The 19,363-nt window shown below is 38.7% G+C and overlaps 1 protein-coding gene across 1 annotated transcript; it reads left to right on the top strand.

Moving 5' to 3' along the window:
• The first annotated feature begins 1,975 nt into the window (after positions 1 to 1,975).
• Positions 1,976 to 18,269, top strand: LOC112553760 (tyrosine-protein phosphatase non-receptor type 9-like). Its single transcript, XM_025221189.1, has 9 exons — positions 1,976 to 2,058; positions 5,930 to 6,035; positions 6,330 to 6,440; positions 6,939 to 7,612; positions 9,598 to 9,758; positions 11,377 to 11,455; positions 11,742 to 11,892; positions 13,685 to 13,889; positions 14,693 to 18,269. The coding sequence occupies exons 2-9, from the start codon at positions 5,970 to 5,972 to the stop codon at positions 14,917 to 14,919; spliced, it is 1,674 nt and encodes a 557-aa protein (XP_025076974.1). The 5' UTR covers positions 1,976 to 2,058; positions 5,930 to 5,969; the 3' UTR covers positions 14,920 to 18,269.
• Positions 18,270 to 19,363: the final 1,094 nt, after the last annotated feature.

Genomic DNA, 19,363 nt, shown 5'->3' with positions numbered 1-19,363 from the left:
TATAGATGTAGTCATTACAGCTCAATTATACTACTAGCTGTAGCTGTGATTTTGTAGTTGCAGTTTTCAGTTGAAATGGTGGATGTGGAGGCAGGATTGTAGATAAAAGATCAGAGAATTAAGTCCACGCTTGATGAGAGCATTACATTAGTATAGTTGGCCTTTGAAAATCCAGTCATACTAAGACAATTTTAGCTAAAATGACATTATAAACAGGCTACACTTGACCAGTTTGCCTATAAAATTGTGTTTTCAGACATGTTTGTGACTACATAAATTTATAAAGATAAGTCGCAGAAAATAAAACATATGCTTATATTGCTTGCATCTCAGTGCATTGCTAAACTCCATGCTTTACAGGAATAAGCAGTGCAAGAACTGAAATGCAAAAAAAGAAAAGAAAAAAAAGTCATAGAAATTAATTTTAAAGTATTTTTATCAAACTTTCACCAACTTCCAGCAATAAAGATTAACAAGTGGAACCTCATATCTGCTGAACACTACAGAAATGTAGAACTGTGGTTGGTCAACAGCATGCACACCTGCATTTGGACACATAAGCCACGTACCTCTGCATGCGTGTGTGCACTTGCACACACACACACACATATATACATAGAAGTTAGTAACATTTGGATTTGCTGATCGGGCTACGTTTAGTTTAGTATAATTATAAAAAGTGTTTACAGTGGTTTTGCAATAATTCAAATAACTGTTGAAAAGAAATATTGCTTGTAAAAAATCCTGTCAACAAAACAGAACTTACAATTAATGAAGCACACCAGGCGACTGGACTATGACAGACAGCAAACCGAAAGGAGCTGGCCCTACTATGCCACCTGGACCCAGGGACCTTGACCAGAGCAGATGCCCCAAAAGTGCATACAACTTGGACATCCTGGGAGCAGAGAGTGCATACCATCTTGTAAAGAGTTCGTAAAAAGAAAACGGCACTTGGAATAAGCCTTTGCCTTTGAACAAGTACCCGTCAGTCCCAAAGCAGGGGTGGGCACATTTTAACACGATTTTAGATCCCAAGGGGCCGCATGAGGGGAAATTGGATGGAATTCTTTAGAGGGCCGGACTAATACAGTAACTCAGACATCACAAGCAACATGACATTACCCAATACCATGTATGTTATAGTAATATACCACAGTGGCGGCGCAGGGCAGGCGGCAGAGAGTGGACTCCGGCACAAAAATCCAGCCAAAGGGCCTTTGCTATGAAGTAAGACAGGTTCCAGACTAGGATTGCCTTCAGGTCTTACAGGTCAGAGAGAAAATACAACGGAAAAGAAAGAACTGCTCAGAATCGTCGGCAAACTTCGAGAACTAGCTTGTCTCCTTTCTCATTCTCCCTCACCTGAAGACTTCATCCTCCACCCAGCTCCAACCACATCCGCGCACCTGCATCCTGTCGCTAGTCGACCCCCTCACACCTTCCTCTGTCAGCGTCGGCTGTCACCGCCAGCGACCACCCCCCCCCCCACACACACACAACACATGCCAGCCACGCTCCACCTCTTTGAACCTGTGTGCGTGCTAGGTTCCGTCCACCTAACTGCGATGTCATCCTGCATGGACTACATGAAGACGTACCAGACTATGACAACAACACAGCACTTATAGTAATGAGAAAAACACTGCGCGGAAACCTTGGCTCACAACTAACACTGTGTCCAAGACGCATTAAATGAGAAGGATAACAGTCACATCTTGGTCCAAAAGTGATAGTAGCGAGAGTCTGGGTGGCATAGTAATTTTTTTTTTTTTGAATTATAGTCAACGGGACCGAGCAAAAGTGGCATAATACATGTGCTCCGCCAGAGTGGCATAGTAGAGGGGGCTACATAGTACTAGGCGTGTTTCAGATTTTGACTGTCATAGATGATATTGTGTACATGCAATAATGTTAAGTAAACAACAAAGTTCTGATTAGTAGCTAATGTGTTGATTTTATCCACAGACAACAAGAGAGCGAGAAGACCTACAACATATAGATCCAGCTGACAAGCTGCTTCAGCGGGAAGTCAGAACAGAGAAATTCACTATACTTGTAAGCTGCTCGACATTGTGTGTATTAACAGTTATGATTCACAACAGAGAAAATCACCATTTTGTAAGCTGCTTGCACATTTATACAGAGAAATGATTCAGAACAGAGAAATTCTTTTTGTTTGGAAGCTGCTTGTTAGAGTATAATTATAGACAGTCGTGAATTTGATCTGCCATACTTCCTTGATTCCAGAGTTGAAGACCTTGTCTCCTAGCATTATATTTTTTGTGTATGATAGGCTCTTTTTTAAAGTCTTTAAGCATACCTTAATGGTGGGCAGAATTAATGAACATTTTTATAGTGGTTTTCTAATGATTTCTCGGAGTGGTTTACAGAAGGGATAGACAGCCCTAGCCACATAAATGGAATCACTAACTTCATTCACAGTAGACACACCTACTCATATACGTAGTATGAAAAGTAAATATAGACACACATTATGCACATTCATGTCAGGACAGAGTCACTGTAAGTCTCTGTTCTGAAAAATGCATAAATGTTATTTTGTATGTGTGGTGTTCTCTTTTATAAGTATAAATTTTCCACCTTGATGGTGGAAGATTATCATTATTATTTCTTGTAATCTGCTTTAAATTTTGCTCATAGAAGATAGTATTATTTGTAAACCATTTATATGTATTTTTGAGGAATGTTATTTGTGCTGTACATATTTGGGTTACTGGCAGCCTGGTCGCGAAAAATCTGGTGCTGGACTTGCTCTCTTCACAGCACGACTTCATCACCCATCCCAAACCAGTCACCAGATAGTGCCTCAAAGGGCTTATCTACCAATTAGATGCTGCTTTAAAGGTTAGGCTTTGTTTACTAATGGCTGAGCAGAACGCTTTGCAAGATACTTAGATCTTCCAGTTCAGCAAAAAATGCACTGCAATGGGCATGAAAGACACAGAAATGAATGACTATTATCAATGCTTAAGGAAAAAAGTTGTGTAAAACACGATCCACAGTGACACAACATGACTTTTTTGATCAGTCCATTTATAGTACACACAGATATCACCAGTCAACAAATTTTACAAAACTCATATTACTGAAATAAAGTAAGTCATTCTTATCAATTTTTGTGTGCTCAACACGAATATGACAATCAAAATGGCCAATTGGCTCTAGCTTTTTTTTTTTTTTTTTTTGTAATCTGAAATAAATATTGTGTACATCACGAAATGCATGCTGCATAGTAATTGACCTCTGGTTAATACATGTAAAGATTTCTTTCCCTATCTCTTGTACATCTGCTCGGGAGCATCTGTGGGGAGTGTCCAGCAGTAGTCAGCCAGCATGGTAGTCCACAATTTTATCTGCTATCTTTTTTTCATTGTTGCGCTATCTTGATGAAAATGTTGGCAGTGTTCATCACTAACCACACCACAGTTGTCAGGAAAGAAATCCAGATGGGAATGAAGTGGATCTTTAGAGACACATTGCAGCCAAGTTTCTGATGCTGCATCAGCATGTCTTCTACTAGTTCCTTGTAGTTTTCTGCCCTAACATTCCCGAGAAAGGTTGTAGACACTAGGTGAAAAGCATTTCATATAAAGTAATTATATCATCTTCTAGAAGATTCCATTGTTGGAGTTCTAACCTAGCAATTCTGCCTTGTTCTTGGATAAGTCCAAATCAGGAACCATTTAGTTCTTCTTGCATTATTCTGTGTGGGTCGATGATGCACCACAGTGGAAATCTGGATCACTGCATGCTAACTGACCAGGAGAACAGGTTGTTTCACCCTCGTCCTCATCAGCTGAATCAAGAGAATATTCTGCTGGAGGTTCTGGAATAGGAAGTCCCTCACTATGTGGAACTGGCCTCAATGCCGATGGAATGTTGGAGTAGACCTTTGTTATCTCATCGGAAAGAGGAGGAACCAAGAAAAAGTAACATTTGTGTGGTTGCTTGGCTCTGTCCGCACCATATATAGTACATTGCTGACATCAGCTTACTTCAGCATTTGCCTGACAGTAGTACTGCATTTCATCAGAAAATGATGCAATAAACTCTGGATAATGTGTGCATAATTGTATTATGCAATGTGATGCAATATGACATTCTAGGCTTATTTAGGATGTTGTTACAGTCCTACTGCAATAATTGGAGGGTCATAACACTTCTTTCCCTCACCAGCAAGGTCTTTAGCAAGATTGTTTTGTGAAGACTAATGGCAACCCTTGAGAAAGACCTCCTACCACAACAAGCAGGATTTCGCCCTGGGCGATCCTGCTCTGAACACATCTTCATTCTGCGACAGATTCTGGAGCAGAGCAACGAATGGAACACACCGCTGTACATCAATTTCATTGACCTGGAGAAGGCTTTTGACAGCATCCACCGCGAGTCCTTATGGAAGATCCTGAGGCATTACGGAGTCCCTGCTCCCAGACCCCTTTAAAGTCAGAACTGGGGGAAGCAGGGCTGCATTCTGTCGCCGTTCCTCTTCATCCTGGCCATGGACTGGATCATGAAGACTTCCACTGACAGTGAGAGGAGAGGGATCAGATGGACCATGACTATGACAGCAATAACAACGCTGGAAGACTTGGACTTTGCTGATGACATTGCCCTGCTGTCACACCGCCACCAAGACATGCAGGAAAAAAACAAATGCCTTCTCAGAAACAGCTGGAAACCTTGGCTTGAAGGTCAGCACAAAAAAACGAAAAGTATGAGAGTGAACGCCAGAGTCCAAGACAGCATCAAACTAAATGGAGAAGAGATTGAGGAAGTTGACAGTTTCACATATCTTGGGTCAAAAATGGCAAACACCGGGGATGTGGAGGTGGAGATTCGAGACCGACTGGCGAAAGCCAGCCACGCCTTCGCCTCACTCAGGAGCACATGGAAGGCAAAAAACATCAGCAGAAGATCAAGCTGAGAATCTTCAAGTCAAATGTGATCAGCACCCTCCTTTACGGATCAGAATCATGGAAGATGACCAAAACCATCAGTAACAGACTTGATGTCTTCCAAAACAGATGCCTCAGGTGCGTACTTAACATCTCTCGCCAAATACCATCACCAACGAAGAACTCCACCGAAAAACCGAGTCCATCACCATGCGGTTCAACAAAGGCATTGGCGATGGATTGGACATGTGCTCCGCCAGCAGACAGCAGACCTCTCCAGAGTCGCCCTACGATGGACTACAGACGGCCGAAGAAAATGAGGTCGCCCAAAGGAAACTTGGAGAAGAACAGTGGAAAGGGAGATGAAAGGAAAGGGCTCACCTGGAGCGGGTTTCAGCCAGTCAACATCGGTGGCGGACCCTGGTTGAGGCCTTGTGTGAAACCTAATGCACGAAGAGGAATAGATAGACAGTCCTACTGGATACACTTTCACGGTGAAACATTGAAAATGAACTATAACAACTATCTTCAAAATGAGAGCCAATACAAGTGTTTCATGGTCATATTCGTGTTCAGCTTACCAAGATACTACAGATTAGGAGTCAGTAATAATTTCAATGTTGACCTGCGTATTCAGTATACAGATGTTTTCTTACCAAAATGTTTGAAGTTGCTTTGCTTAGTGTCTTTTATAACAGAAGAAATTATTTTTATAGACATTTGTCAATAGCTCATTAAGCAGTTCTGAGGAGGCCATCCTGATCATGCATACTCAATTGCTCTGTTCCCATGCACTCCAGATGGGTAGCATTTTGCATGTGCACTTCTTTTATTTTATATCATGAAAGTAAAAACCACACTGGAAGAAAAACTCGGGGGCACCAAAGAAAACATGAAAAAATAGCCCTTTTGATAACTACAGAAATATCTGGTCTGACAAGCAGGATTCCTTAAATGCAAAAGGAAGAAAGTGGAATGTTGATAACCTTGGTTTTTGTGTGTGATTACAGTTATGAAACCCAGCGCAATGGCCTTGTATTCATTTATGATATGACAGACTCCAAGTATGCAAACTTTGACTATGAACTCAGCATAAAGATTTTGTCACTGCTTAAGGTGAGAATAGTTGCAAAGAGTTTTGTTGACTGCTTTTTATTTACTGCATAGAATTAATGTCATTTTAGAGATTACATGGAGGTCTGAGTAACTCTTCTACTCTGTGTGTGTGTGATGGGGGCTAGCAAGAGAGAAAGGTTTTCAGAACTTGCATGAACGCGAACCTTGCCTTTCGTATTTGTTATAACTGCATCTTTAAAGTGACTAGATTTCACTAACTTTGAGCAGGAAACTGTTTATCATCTGATATTAAAAATAATTTTATCTTAAGAAGAATGTGATCTACTGTGACAGGGGGCATATCCTGCTCGTCTGAAACGTGTCCTGATTGTCACAGCTCCTTTATGGTTCAAAGCTCCCTTCAAGATCCTGCGCTTGTTTGTGAAAGAGAAACTTAGGGATCGGGTGAGTCTTGTGCATGGTGCTACACGAGAAGGTTCTGGTTAGTCTTTACACAAAAAAGGGCAGCATATATTTTAATTATTTCCTTTTTTACTTTGTTGATAATGTAAGATAAATTAAAAAAGAAACCCTCTGTCTTTTGACTTCTCCAGTGGTCCTCTTTCATGTATATTTACTACAAGTGAAATAAAATATATTTTTGATAATCAAATGTGTATCCAAAAATTGTTTTCTAACAATGTATGTTGATTGAATGATTTTTATTCTTGCTCAGCATTATTTAGATTTAAAGATTTAACTTTCTGAAAGTATTGTACCCTTGCAAAGCTTAAAAAGTTTTTGGTTCTATATTTACTATTGTAGTTAATTTTAAATTAAAATTTTCTCTATAAAGCAGTATTTTAAAGATGAGTAATCTGTAGGTCTGGGTACCCAGACTGAGTCAAAGCATGGTTCTTTAGTTTGAAACAATGGAAGTAAATATGTGTTGATCTCTTGCAGGTTTATACTGTCAGTCTTCAAGAGCTCAGTCTGTATATTCCTAAAGAGGTGTTGCCCTGCAGTCTTGGTGGAGTACAAACCTCAGTGCACTCAGTGTGGCTGGAACTTTGTCAGCAAGTGTTGTACAATCAGCAGCCAGATCTGGACACTTACTTTATGAGGGCAAAAGATTTACGCTGCTCCTGCACTCGAGGCTCTTCTAGTTCTGTCTCACACAGCATGTCCAGCGACACCGATCTACACATCAGTGACCTGGACTCGGAGAGCTCCAAGGATACCGTTAATGAAAAGCACAATCACGAGGACAGAGAAAAGGAGAAGGATGAAGATGATTACCTATTTTCAGGCAAAGACAAAGAGGATGGTTATATAGGAGCTAAAAAGAGGAAAACATCATCCACAGCTCGCCACAATTTAGAATCTCGGAAGCGCTTGTCGGAATCTTCAACTCATGATGATTCTCCCGATGGCCAGATAAGAGACCTGCCTCGCAAAAAACGGCCTCTCTCCTCAGGTTCCAACATTCTGGATGACTCCATTCACATGCCAGACAAAGGTGGACTGAATATCACTCAACTAATTGAGCATGTGCAGACAGTTAAGAAGAAGGGGCTGTTGAAGGAGTATGCTCACATCAAGATGGAGAAACTTGCAGGGACCTTTAACCAGTCTAAGTCAGTTTCACAGCTTTTTTTACAGTTGCTCATTGTTAAAAGATGCTTTTTTTTTTTTTTTTTTTTCTTTACTTGTAAAGCACATCAGGTTGGTTTTTGTAAATGCAAAGTATAAATCACCTTATTATTATGACAATGAGTACTCTATCCTGAACTATTATTAAACTAAAACGAGATGCAACTCTTTGATCCTTGCTACAGCGCCTGGAAAACGTATCAAGTGGTTTTTTTTTCTTTCTCATTTACCAACAGTTAGGGTTAGGGGAAGCAAATGCTGCATTTAAAAGCTGTCTCATTTCTCTATAAGTTGTTTTCCTGAAGTAAAAAAGACACGACAGGATATCTGGTTATTTACTACTTTAATTCGTTTCTGGTGTTATCACTGGAAAAAATTATCAGGTGAGGTGATGCTTCACATATTTTCTATAGGCCTTGTGTGACCAGGCAACTAAATTGTTGTGGCAGTAACTCTCATATTCCTGCACATCTGGATATTTTTAGTTTACAGATATGGCATTTTGATTACTTTGTTTAGGCCTTGTGGGGCCAAGCAACTAAATTGTTTTGGTAGTAGCTCTCATACTCCTTCCCATCTGGATTTACTGTTCATGTCACTGCTAGCAACATCAGTGTCAGGAGTTGTTGATTTTGGAAGGGAAAGTGCTTCTACCCAGAGGTGATTTTACTGTGGGGGATGGGAATCTTGGGGGATTGTGGGTATAGGAGAGAAGGTTCATCTGTTTTGTTTTGTGATGCTGGAGATGTTGTCTACTATTGCTAGTGCCCTCATTTCCTGTTGTCAGGGAGATTTGCCAAGTTTGCATGAACTGTGTTGGTTGGTGCTCTTTACCTGCTGTTGTCACTTGTTCTCAGTTCCTAGGAGGCCTGTCAAGTCTGCCGTGTGTTGGTGAACTATGTTGGTTGCGAAATCCCTTATGTTGTTCTATTCTATATTTTATTTAGCTTTTGGGTATTATTTTAGTTGTTACTTTTAATCTAGGCTTTAGATGATTGACACCTCTTTCCCCTGGATGTTTAGTTTTTTAAAGTCTTTATTACGGTAAGATTTTTATTTATGTTAGTCTGGAATTGAGATAGCTAGCCACCAATGTTACCACTGATGAAAGTATTGTATTTCATAGCTCTTTTGGTAGGGTAAGGCAGCTGTTTCTGTTTATGCTTAGTACCAGTCTATATTTGTCTAAGATCTGTTTCAGTTCTTCTCTGTCTGGTTTGTTTTCATTACATTCTGACAATACATGCGAGGTTCTTAGTCTGTCACCACATGCACATGTTGGGGGTATTTTAATTTAGTCAGATATTCTCCATTAATCCTGTGCTTGTGCCACACTGCTGCTATGTGGCTGCCATAGCGACGCTTGCTACCGCCTTTTTATGACAATTTTGCATTCAATAAGGAATATTTTGAACCTTGTTGAGTGGTGTTACATTCACATGTTTCAGAGTTATTCACATTTTTGAAGGGTCAGCCCTGAGTGGGACACCCTGTAGTAGAGCAAGCAATCTTCATTAACAAACAACAAATCTCTGAAATGTTGGCTTTTCTATATTTGCATGGCATATTTGTGTAACTAGGAAGTATAAAAATAGGACAAAGAACAGAAGGTGAGGCTAACATAGACCAGGGTGCCCAACCTACAGCCCACTCATTTTAACCACACACAACATAATTTTTTAACGTCGGGATTCAACAAAAACCGCCATGTTCTGGCCCGTGAGATTTTATATCATGTCCAGTCCAGCCCTCGTGCAAAAAAAGGTTGGGCACCATATAACAGAAAGGCTTTGTGGCTCTTAAACCAGACTTGCATGAACTTCATTTGCCTTGGATAATGGCCCAGTTGCTGTTGAAGAACATATATATCATACTTTAGTTAGTTTGCCAATTTATTATAACTGGTTTTGTTGAAAGTGCTTATTGAAATCTACCAACTATCTTGTAAATAATCAAAAGTTCTTTGTAGGGCACGCCAGAACCTGCCAAAGAACCGCTACACAGATGTTCTTTGTTATGATCATTCACGTGTCATTCTACCAATGGTTGACAGTGATCCTTCCTCTGATTACATCAACGCCAATTTTGTTGACGGATACATGCAAAAGAATGCCTACATTTGTACTCAGGGTAAGCATGCTTATAAATCTTCTCATGCTCCATCAAGGTCAACATACTTATAAATACTTTTGGTCAATGCTGTTGCTTTTCACAAGTGTATTTATGTTTGTCCACTTGTATGCTTCCTTACAAGTCTCGGACCCAAGGCTGACAGAGCTAGCATTTGTGCTATTGCTCCAATCAGGCTATTGGATGATGATTGACAGCCCCAATAATGGTGCACAGCTAATAGGTGTTGATTGACAACCGTAGTGCATCTTGGTGACTGTGCTAATAAACCGTTTGTAGCACTACAAGTCATGGTGCACAACTTCATTTGTGTCAGATACAGTTTACAATGATCCTACGTTATGTGGTTTTGAACCAGTTAGTAAACAGCTTGTTAAGGAACTTTGTCTGAGTAGTAGCCCCAAAAGATGAACTCCATCCTATTCCATCTTCTCTGCTTGACAATTGTTATCATATATAACCTATATCATTAATGCATGGACGTATATTTATGGACGGATGTCTGTCTGCCGAGACTCACTCATTGGCCTCTTGCGAAGTGATCCACTGTTAGTCTCGGCGTGCCGTAACAAAGAATGTGAATAAACTGGAACCCATGTTGTCTAATGTCTCGTTTTAGTAGTTAATCTGAAATGTGAATAAACTGGAAGCTATGTCGTCTAATGCCTCGTTTTTTGCAGTAAACTGGAAAAAATCGTCTGCCAGCAGTCCAGGGATATTTGTGATTAATGCTTCTCTCATGTCTGGGCACTTTCCTCTCGAGTTCAAGTGGCTATTGATTGTCCACTTATAAAGAAACTATCTTTAGATCATAACAGCTGAAACAGTTACAGACCAGTTTCAAACCTGTCCTTTCTGTCTAAGGTTCTGGAGAAGATCATTCTTTCCCAGCTTATTGTGCACGTGGAGCAAAATCATCTCCTTAATTCCTTCCTGTCGATTTATAGAAAGGGCCATGGTACTATATCTGCACTTCTAAAAGTTGTAAATGATCTACTTCTTAGTGCTGATGATGACAAAGTGTCATTTCTGGCCTTGTTAGACTTGTCAGCTGTATTTGATATTGTAGATCATTCTATACTTCTACACAGACTGCAGCACTCTTTTGGCATTCATGATGTTGCTTTGTCCTGGTTTCAATCCTATCTTATGGAGTGTACCCACACTGTGTGTGAATGGTGTTTACTAGATGCTTCTGTCCTGAGGCATGGTGTCCCCCAGGGATCTGTATTGGGTCCAATACTTTTTATGTTGTATACCTCCCCTCTGTCTGATGCTATGTCATGCCATTCTGTCACATGTGAGTTACACTTATGATACACAGCTTCATCAGCCAGCTCCACTTACTGAACTCTGTGGACTACTGACACAGACATATTTCTTTTCTTCCTGAATTATATTTTGTTTTTTTAACATATATGCATCTATTTGATTTTGTGAATGCACAAGTGTGAGTTTTGTAAATAGTGTGTTGAGTGCTAATCAGATTGAGTTATCCATTGTACAACAGAGGACCCAACCTTTGCAATTCTGCAGAATAGTTATTGGTGATCTGTTTTATTACGTCTTGTATATAAGTGTTTGTGTAATAAAATTTTGTTGAATATTTCTGGATTAGGGCCTTTACCAAAAACATTTGTGGACTTTTGGAGGATGGTATGGGCGCAGCAGTGCTTGGTGATCGTCATGACAACTAAGTGTGTTGATAAGTCTTGTGTTTATTGTATACAATAGTTTGCTTCCCTGCCTGATACTTAGGCATTAGTCGTTTGGCTATCATTAAATGTTGTGGCAACATTATTTGGTAGCTGAAATTTGATATTTTAATATATATATTTTCAATTTTGTATATTTTTTATTTACCAAGTAAATAAAATAATATGCTGAGATGTTTTGCTCTTAAAAGAATCTGCAGGCATTTTGTTTTGTTTGAAAATGCTTTTTCTGTAAGCCCTGCACTGCCATCTAAACTTTGTTTTTCAGAACAATAGAACGTCAACGGGTGAAATGTGGACAATACTGGCCAAATGAACAGCATACCAATGAGCAGTTTGATGAGTTTGTTGTCTACAACAATTCAGTTCAGTCTTTTAAGAACTACACAGAGACCAAGCTCTTACTGCAGAATACAAGTGTAAGTTAAGAAATATGTCAGTGGACCTGTGGTAGACTTCTAGTAGGTGATTTTTCTTTTGTTAAACCAGCAATAGTTTATGACATAGTTCGATAGATCTTGAAAATCTAATAACGTTAATACCAAGCTCACCAAAATTGGCAAAATAGAATGAAAGTTACAAATTTTGAAGCATTTTATAGGTGTGATACAAATGGCACAAAATAACAGTTTTGAGCAGTTGACAGTAAAATAAATCACTAATAAATGATAAAGAAGAGATGGTCCTGAAAGGAAGAGTAACTCATTTAGAGACCAGTAGTGGAGAATGTCAGTGATTGTGCATAATGACAGCTTAGATAAAGAACTTAGGATTAGGGCAGGATGACTCGCCATAATGACTAGATTGCCCTTTCTTGTTCAAAGTTTTGAGAAGATAATATGCCAGAGAGAACAACATCAGAGACTGCACTGCAGGAAGTATGCCTTTACATGAGCACACATACATGCATGGGCACATGCAAGGATAGAAAACATTTGTGAAACTTTATTTTTGTAATTTTGTGTGCAGTTGTTAAGTCATCTAGCTTTATCACATGATTAACACAAATGTTATTTTGTCCCTCCCTACCAAATAAAAAAAATTTTTCTTTTACTATTCCAGAACCAGTTGCACATTGTATTTCTAAAACTTAACAACTGTTCTAAAGAAGCAAATTTAGAAACAGAGATAAAAGTCACTTCTTATATTTTAGATGCATTTATGAACATTTTAGCAATGTTTTAAGTATAGTTTTATCTTAAGTTCATTTAAATTTTTGTATTTAAAAGAATTATTTTAACAATTTGGAGCTGTTCTAAACTTGCTAAAACAGTTTCAGTAGCGATGACTGTGATTATCAGAAACAGCTTTAGAGAAGAACTTAATGGTATTTACAAGCAAACAAGAGACCCAGTGATGAAATAAAATGACAAATTGTTCCAGCAGTTTGAATTTCAACAAACCAGTGTTAGAATTATTGAAGAGATCATGAGGACTACTGACAAAATCATAGCTTAAATCTAAGATTAAAAAAACCCCAATCAATTGTCGTTGGAAATGATTTAAATGTTCATGGATCAACAGATGCAAACATTTGCAAACTCTAACCCAGACTGTGTTTTAAAACATCTTTACCATGGTGTTTTAGAAAAATGAAAGTGATTATAGTGAACACATTTCTAATATTGTGTTATGTACTCTGTTGGATTGGGGATTGGTGTTTTACACTGAGTCAGCAACTAAGGCTATATTAGGGCAAGTCAGCCAGCTTTGTAAACAGATGCCACATGTAGAGAAAGAACAGCGTGCCCGAGACAAGATCTGAACCCAGGGCAGTGAACAGTCACTATATTGATGACAGGTGCCACTGGGCCGCCCTAAAGTAGGGAAGTGAATAGCTGAGTGATTAGAGCGCTGGTGTCTGAACTGAGAGACATGCTCATTCAGTGTCCAATTAGCACAGCAAACTTCCCGAGAAAAATGAGGTCTTTACCACCTCACTCCCTCCCCCCATCCCCGCAATGACCAGAAAAAGGTAAGGGGATGACCTTTACCTAAAAGTGATTAAAATTAGAAATGTGTTGTGCAGCTGAAACCAGAAAGGTGTCAAAAACATGCTTTAATTGAAAAACAATTTTTTGCGGGTATTTTTTAATCATGTAAAAATTTTCTGCATTTACCTGAAATGTTTTGTTAGTGAAAGTTGTCTGTATGGTGTGTATTTAATCCCAGCATATCAATGGTAGTCATTATTATTATTCTTCATTTCAGACTGGGGAATCACGGGAGGTAATTCATCTTCAGTTTACAACGTGGCCAGACTATGGCATTCCTCCAGCCACAGGCTTCTTAGACTTTTTGTTTCATGTTCGAGCAGTTCAAGAACAAGCCACCAAAGCTTTAGGTGCCTCCTGGGCAGGCCATCCCAATGGTCCAGCAATTGTTGTACACTGTAGTGCAGGCATTGGCCGTACAGGTCAGTGGCACAAGTCTGATGCTAATATCTGATTACTAAGGAACTAAACCATGTTGAAAGGACAGATCAGGTCTAGTTCTGTTCAGGGACACTAAAATGGTATATGAATGCATGTCTTCCACTGGAACATTGAACGTCCTATCCTGACTATATACCAGTGTTGCTTGTTTCATTAATCAGGGACATGTATAATTCTTTATTAATTCATGGTGTCTTATCTAATTTTGTTGAAACAATGAAGGTCCTATCTTAACCAGGTAGTGGTATGTTTTACTATTTTGTGATATATATACATATTTTTTTCTATCTATATATATTTTATTATTTAGTTCTATAGGAACATTGAATGTCCCAACTGAACTAGATAGTAGCATTGCTTGTCTTGCTATTCTGTGATATAGATAATTCTTCATGAATATGTTTTATTGTCTAGTTCTATCTTGAATGTGTCCTGTCTTAACTATTTGGTATGTAGCAGTAGTATTGTTTCTTTTGCTGACATCTTCCTTGGCTGGCTTGCTTTCTTGCTTATTTTGATTTATTGTTGATAACCTTTATCAACTGTTGGCCTTGTGTTTACTGTAATTGTAATATTTACATGATATCTTTCAATTATGTTATGCACCAAGTACCCTTGAGATCAGCATACATAAACCTTCTAATCTGAATGTGATTGAAACAGATCTATGCTCAGTTTATAAATAATGATTAGGCTTGATAGAAGTGTGCATATTTTGTGCTCAGTAATATTTTTCATAAATGTGGTATCATTGTGCAATACTTGAATATTTTTATTATTTCAGGTACTTTTGTTACCATAGATATCTGCCTTCGTCGTCTGGATGATATTGGCACAGTTGACATCCCTAACACTGTTCGTCGCATTCGCAGCCAGCGAGCCTTTAGCATTCAAATGCCTGATCAGTATGTTTTCTGCCATCTGGCAGTGATTGAACATGCCATGCGCAGTGGTCTTGTCAAAGAAATAGAACTTATCTCTCTAGACGACAGTGAGAGTGATAGTGAATAGTGTTCATGGCACGTCTTGGAACATCACTTCCTTTTGTAACAGGAGTGCTCATTGATCTTTGTTCCCACCATTGCTGTCTTCATAAATGAGCAAGAAATTGGACTCTGTTGATTTACATTTAGAGTGAATGTTGCACACCTATGTGGAATCTGGCAGCATTTGATGTCAGGACAAGTTTTGCTTTTGTAATAAATTATTGCATGAAGGTGACATTTAAATTGAGATTGTAATTGTCAGGTAGAAGAACTGTTTCCTTCCTATTTGTTAGGGCCTGAAGCGTGTGATCTTTGCATGGAATTTTAAAGATTTTATTTTGTAGACAATCTATTTTGGATTGTGAACCACTTTGTTTAGGTAAAAGAGTGATGTGTGGATAAATTAGCAATGACCAAGGCAAAAGTTACTAGAACTTAAAGTTGCCATAAAAATAACAGACACACACAGAGTAACCTAAGATTGGAATTAAACCACATTCATTTTAAAAATATGATGTTTTGTAGTGAAGAAACCATCTCACCTTGTCATCAAAGTGGATGAGGGAGTTTATATTTTAATAATTGGGGTGAAGAGACAGGTTGCATTGCCCACTGTTAACTTTGTGACCACTTGTATCTCCTACTTCCCTTTTCCTGCTTTTTACTTGTCCTCTCTGGTGCTGCTGGGACAACAAAAAACTGCTGTGGATTTGCAGTGGTGTATGAAGGTGTAGACTTATCTTCACCACCTCTGCACCTTATCTGATGGGAAACAGATAAACTTTCTGGAAAACAGATAAACTGTCAGATTTTTATGACAGTCTTTCATCAGAAAAAGAACATCAGCATTCTCACCTGCTGCTCGGAAAGCAGAAAAACTACAGCAGATGAGCTGTTATGCAATTGCGGTATTTATAGCAGTGAGTATGGCTGAACTCAGCAATGAGGCGCAACTAGAGTCAAAAACATCGCTTGTAGTCTCTTGTTCAAGCTGCTCAGAAGGGGATTTGGCTGTTTTAGGAATTCAGCCATACAGGTTCAAACCCTATGCAGAACCTTATGAGCTGGTTGAAGCCTTTAATGAAGAAGTAAAACAAAATTTAAATCGACTTCAGTCGATAGACTGGTAATAAAATCACCAGATCTATTGTAGTCACCAGCAAAATGCCTTAGCTCTCTAACTCATCTTTTTGTCAACCCCTAGGTCACTATCATCACGCTCTTGGTCACTGGCTTCTAGACTACAATATGGTCAAATACCTAATCCCACTTCCTAAGCGGGACCAGAAAGCTAGCCGTAACTTGCATGAACTTGATTCGCCCTGTCATGGCAAAGTAGCAAGGTTAGCATCTTGTGTGTCTTTGGATGGCTTGCTTTTGGTTGAAGTTTTTTCATTGTTCAGATACTTCAGAGTTTTAATGGTAATTTTTTTATCTCCCCACTACAGCAGTCAAGCAAGCCCCAAGGTTTTGAAAGTGCTGAAAGTGTTTACCTTGGCAGACGGGCATGTGTGTCTGTGTGTGCATGTCCACAATATATATACATCCTAAAATGTATGCGTGTAGAGGTCAACTTTCAAAGAGGCTTTAGGTGGTATCTAAGGGAGGATCTGCCTCTGCATGTTCTGTGAAATAAATATGTGTGCAGGAAGTCTCCCCCTCCTTTCTGGTGGAGATGTACATTTGCATGTCCTTTTTCAGGAGCACTACTTGCACACATGTGTTATTAGAACCTATAGGAACTGCCCATAAAGTCATGTACAAAAAAGAGATTGGGATCTTGGAGCTTTGCTTGCTTTGTTACAAAATTTCTTATATTTTATAATCTGATTTTTTTCTGTTAGAACACCAAAGCTTTTTACGGGAGAGATTTGTTCACCTAACATGCCTGCAGAGCATTTCTCCATAAATCCTTGCCAGCTGAAGGGGTGGGGGTGCCAGTACTTAAGCTTGTTGGGAAGTTGCGTCATTAAAGTGATGATAGTGGGAACCACCTTACACAAGACATTTCAGATGTTGAATGTTGGCTGGAACAACATCTTATGTGTATACATATATCTTTTTTATTGGTTCTTCCATCTTACAAATATCTTTCTTAGGCCAGTTAAGGCAAAAGTTATCAAAAATTGATGTTTCCTGGTCAGCAGTTTTGAGAAGATAATATTTAAGGGAAAGTGACATCTGAGAGTGCATTATATTTATAAGAAAGTAAGCATGAACATGGCTGCAAAAAAAAAATTAGACTTAACAAAACCTTTTTCTTGTACACTTTTTATGCAGGTGTCAGTCATTTATCTTGATCATAATTAAATGCAATATTTTTCACTTATCATTGCAAAGATGGTATGATGATGTAGATGTAGCCAGATGTAAGTCCTAGCTGTGATGTCTAGGCCTCAAATCATTCAATGTCATTTAGGGAGACACACAGTTAAGATGGAGATGTTCTTCTTGTGGAAGAGTGTTTTGTTTCAGCATTACACACTTAGCATGCATGCTTTGTGGCAACATGGTGTAGTGTTGCGCTAGAGGATACAACAGGCCAAATCCTTTGTTTTTGAGTGAAGCATGTAATCTTTTGAGCAAGCATGGACATTGGAATAACGTTTTATATTCTTGCATTGAGGTGATCACATGAACATATGAGTACGGTGGTTTGTGAGCTTGCATTGGGGTGATCACATGGACATTGGGCACAGGCAAGTGCAAATGCATTGTCTATGTGCTTGTGCATTGCTGTATTCTGCTGCATTCACTTTTCACTTGGGAGGAGGCCCTTGGCATCCAGTACAGAGTAATACATGTTGTGTTACATTGGTGTTTTATGTTTCTCCTTTTGATTTAGAGATCTGTTTGGTTCATTATTATGATGAAATGAATTTCACTTTATCAGCAATCTTGGTTCATGCTTTGCTCTGACACCTATATGTGGACCCTGTGTTTGTATTTTATACCCCTATATACACCCTCTATCTATTTATCTGTGGCACTGCCGTATGGAACTTTATATTTATATCGAACATGCATTGATAGAATTTAGGTTTGTCTCTACCTTAGTTGTGTGGACCATATTAATTTCTTGCAGTTTAGTTTGGCAACATCTTGTGGATTTGAAAGTTGAGGACAGAGTTAAAGAGCTGCTTTTGTGTTAATTTATTAATGTTAACATTTGTTAATTTTGTGTAGAGTGTACAGAATAGGTTTGCGAAGGTTGATGAATTGTCATTCACAAAGGTCAGTATAATTTTTTTCACTATGGAGGTGGTGTGAGTCAAAGAGAAAATATAGCATATAGCTTCTTGATGTATGAGGTCTCATCCAAAGAGAAATGTTTTGTATTTAATCGGTTTCTAATAAATACCTACAGAAAATGTATTTAATAGGCTTCTTATGAATACCTACATAAATAGGGTTTCTGTGAATACATACGTAAATTGAAAAGCATATTGTGGCATTACACTCGTTATAGCATTCAGCACTCCTGATGAAAAAATCCTTACTGTTGCTCCTTAACTGTCAGCATGTTGAAGGTCATGTCTGACACTGAAATGCCCGTGTTATATGGCAGTGGAAGGTGATACTCTAGGAGTGCTGGCATTACTGTGTATCATCAGCACTTTTGTGCATTACTTCCCCTGATATCGTCCCTAAAATTAGCAGTCTGGAGGATGTGAAATTTGTGGTGAAAATATTGCTTCAATTCTGCATGAGTGACCTTTGACATTGAAGCAAATACACTTTGGTACCCTTGTGCCTTGTGTGTATTCAGATTTACATCATATCATTTGATTTTCAGTTTGCTGCAAGTTCTTGTTTCATAAATAGTGTATTTATTTACAGTGGGTCTACTTGTAGAACACTTTTTTTAATTAAAAGAAAAATAGTTCATTACACAGTAAAAGCAGCAAAATATATTCTGTACAGATTGGAAAAAACACCAACCTAAAAATGGGGCATGAGTAATGTGTGATTAAAGATAATTCCCATTAACAACAGAAGAACTAGCTTTCTGCACGCATTCTCTTGTACATAGATACAGTGTTGCACCTTTCCCTGACATGTAAGTGGAGTTATTTACAGATATGAAAAACTACATGGCTAAAAATCTAAAAATGATTCACTAACAGTTAAGTATGATAAGCTTGTCTGGAAAACAGATAAAACTGTCAGATTTTTATGACGGTCTTTCATCAGAAAAAGAACATCAGCATTCTCACCTGCTGCTCGGAAAGCAGAAAAACTACAACAGATGAGCTGTTATGCAATTGCGGCAATGAGGCGCAACTAGAGTCAAAAACATCGCTTGTAGTCTCTTGTTCTAGCTGCTCAGAAGAGGATTTGGCTGTTTTAGGAATTCAGCCATACAGGTTCAAACCCTATGCAGAACCTTATGAGCTGGTTGAAGCCTCTAATGAAGAAGTAAAACAAAATTTAAATCGACTTCAGTCGATAGACTGGTAATAAAATCA

Source organism: Pomacea canaliculata, linkage group LG13 (genome assembly GCF_003073045.1).
Source record: "Pomacea canaliculata isolate SZHN2017 linkage group LG13, ASM307304v1, whole genome shotgun sequence".
In the NCBI taxonomy this organism is placed as follows: domain Eukaryota; kingdom Metazoa; phylum Mollusca; class Gastropoda; order Architaenioglossa; family Ampullariidae; genus Pomacea; species Pomacea canaliculata.
This window is presented reverse-complemented; position numbering and strand designations above follow the sequence as displayed.

Bases quoted from the DNA above. Each gene is read 5' to 3' on its own strand.
- LOC112553760 (XM_025221189.1), top strand. From the start codon at position 5,970: ATGACAGACTCCAAGTATGCAAACTTTGACTATGAACTCAGCATAAAG. The intron at 11,893-13,684 runs GTAAGTTAAGAA...TCTTCATTTCAG, and splicing joins TCTTACTGCAGAATACAAGT to ACTGGGGAATCACGGGAGGT. The intron at 13,890-14,692 runs GTCAGTGGCACA...TTATTATTTCAG, and splicing joins TGCAGGCATTGGCCGTACAG to GTACTTTTGTTACCATAGAT.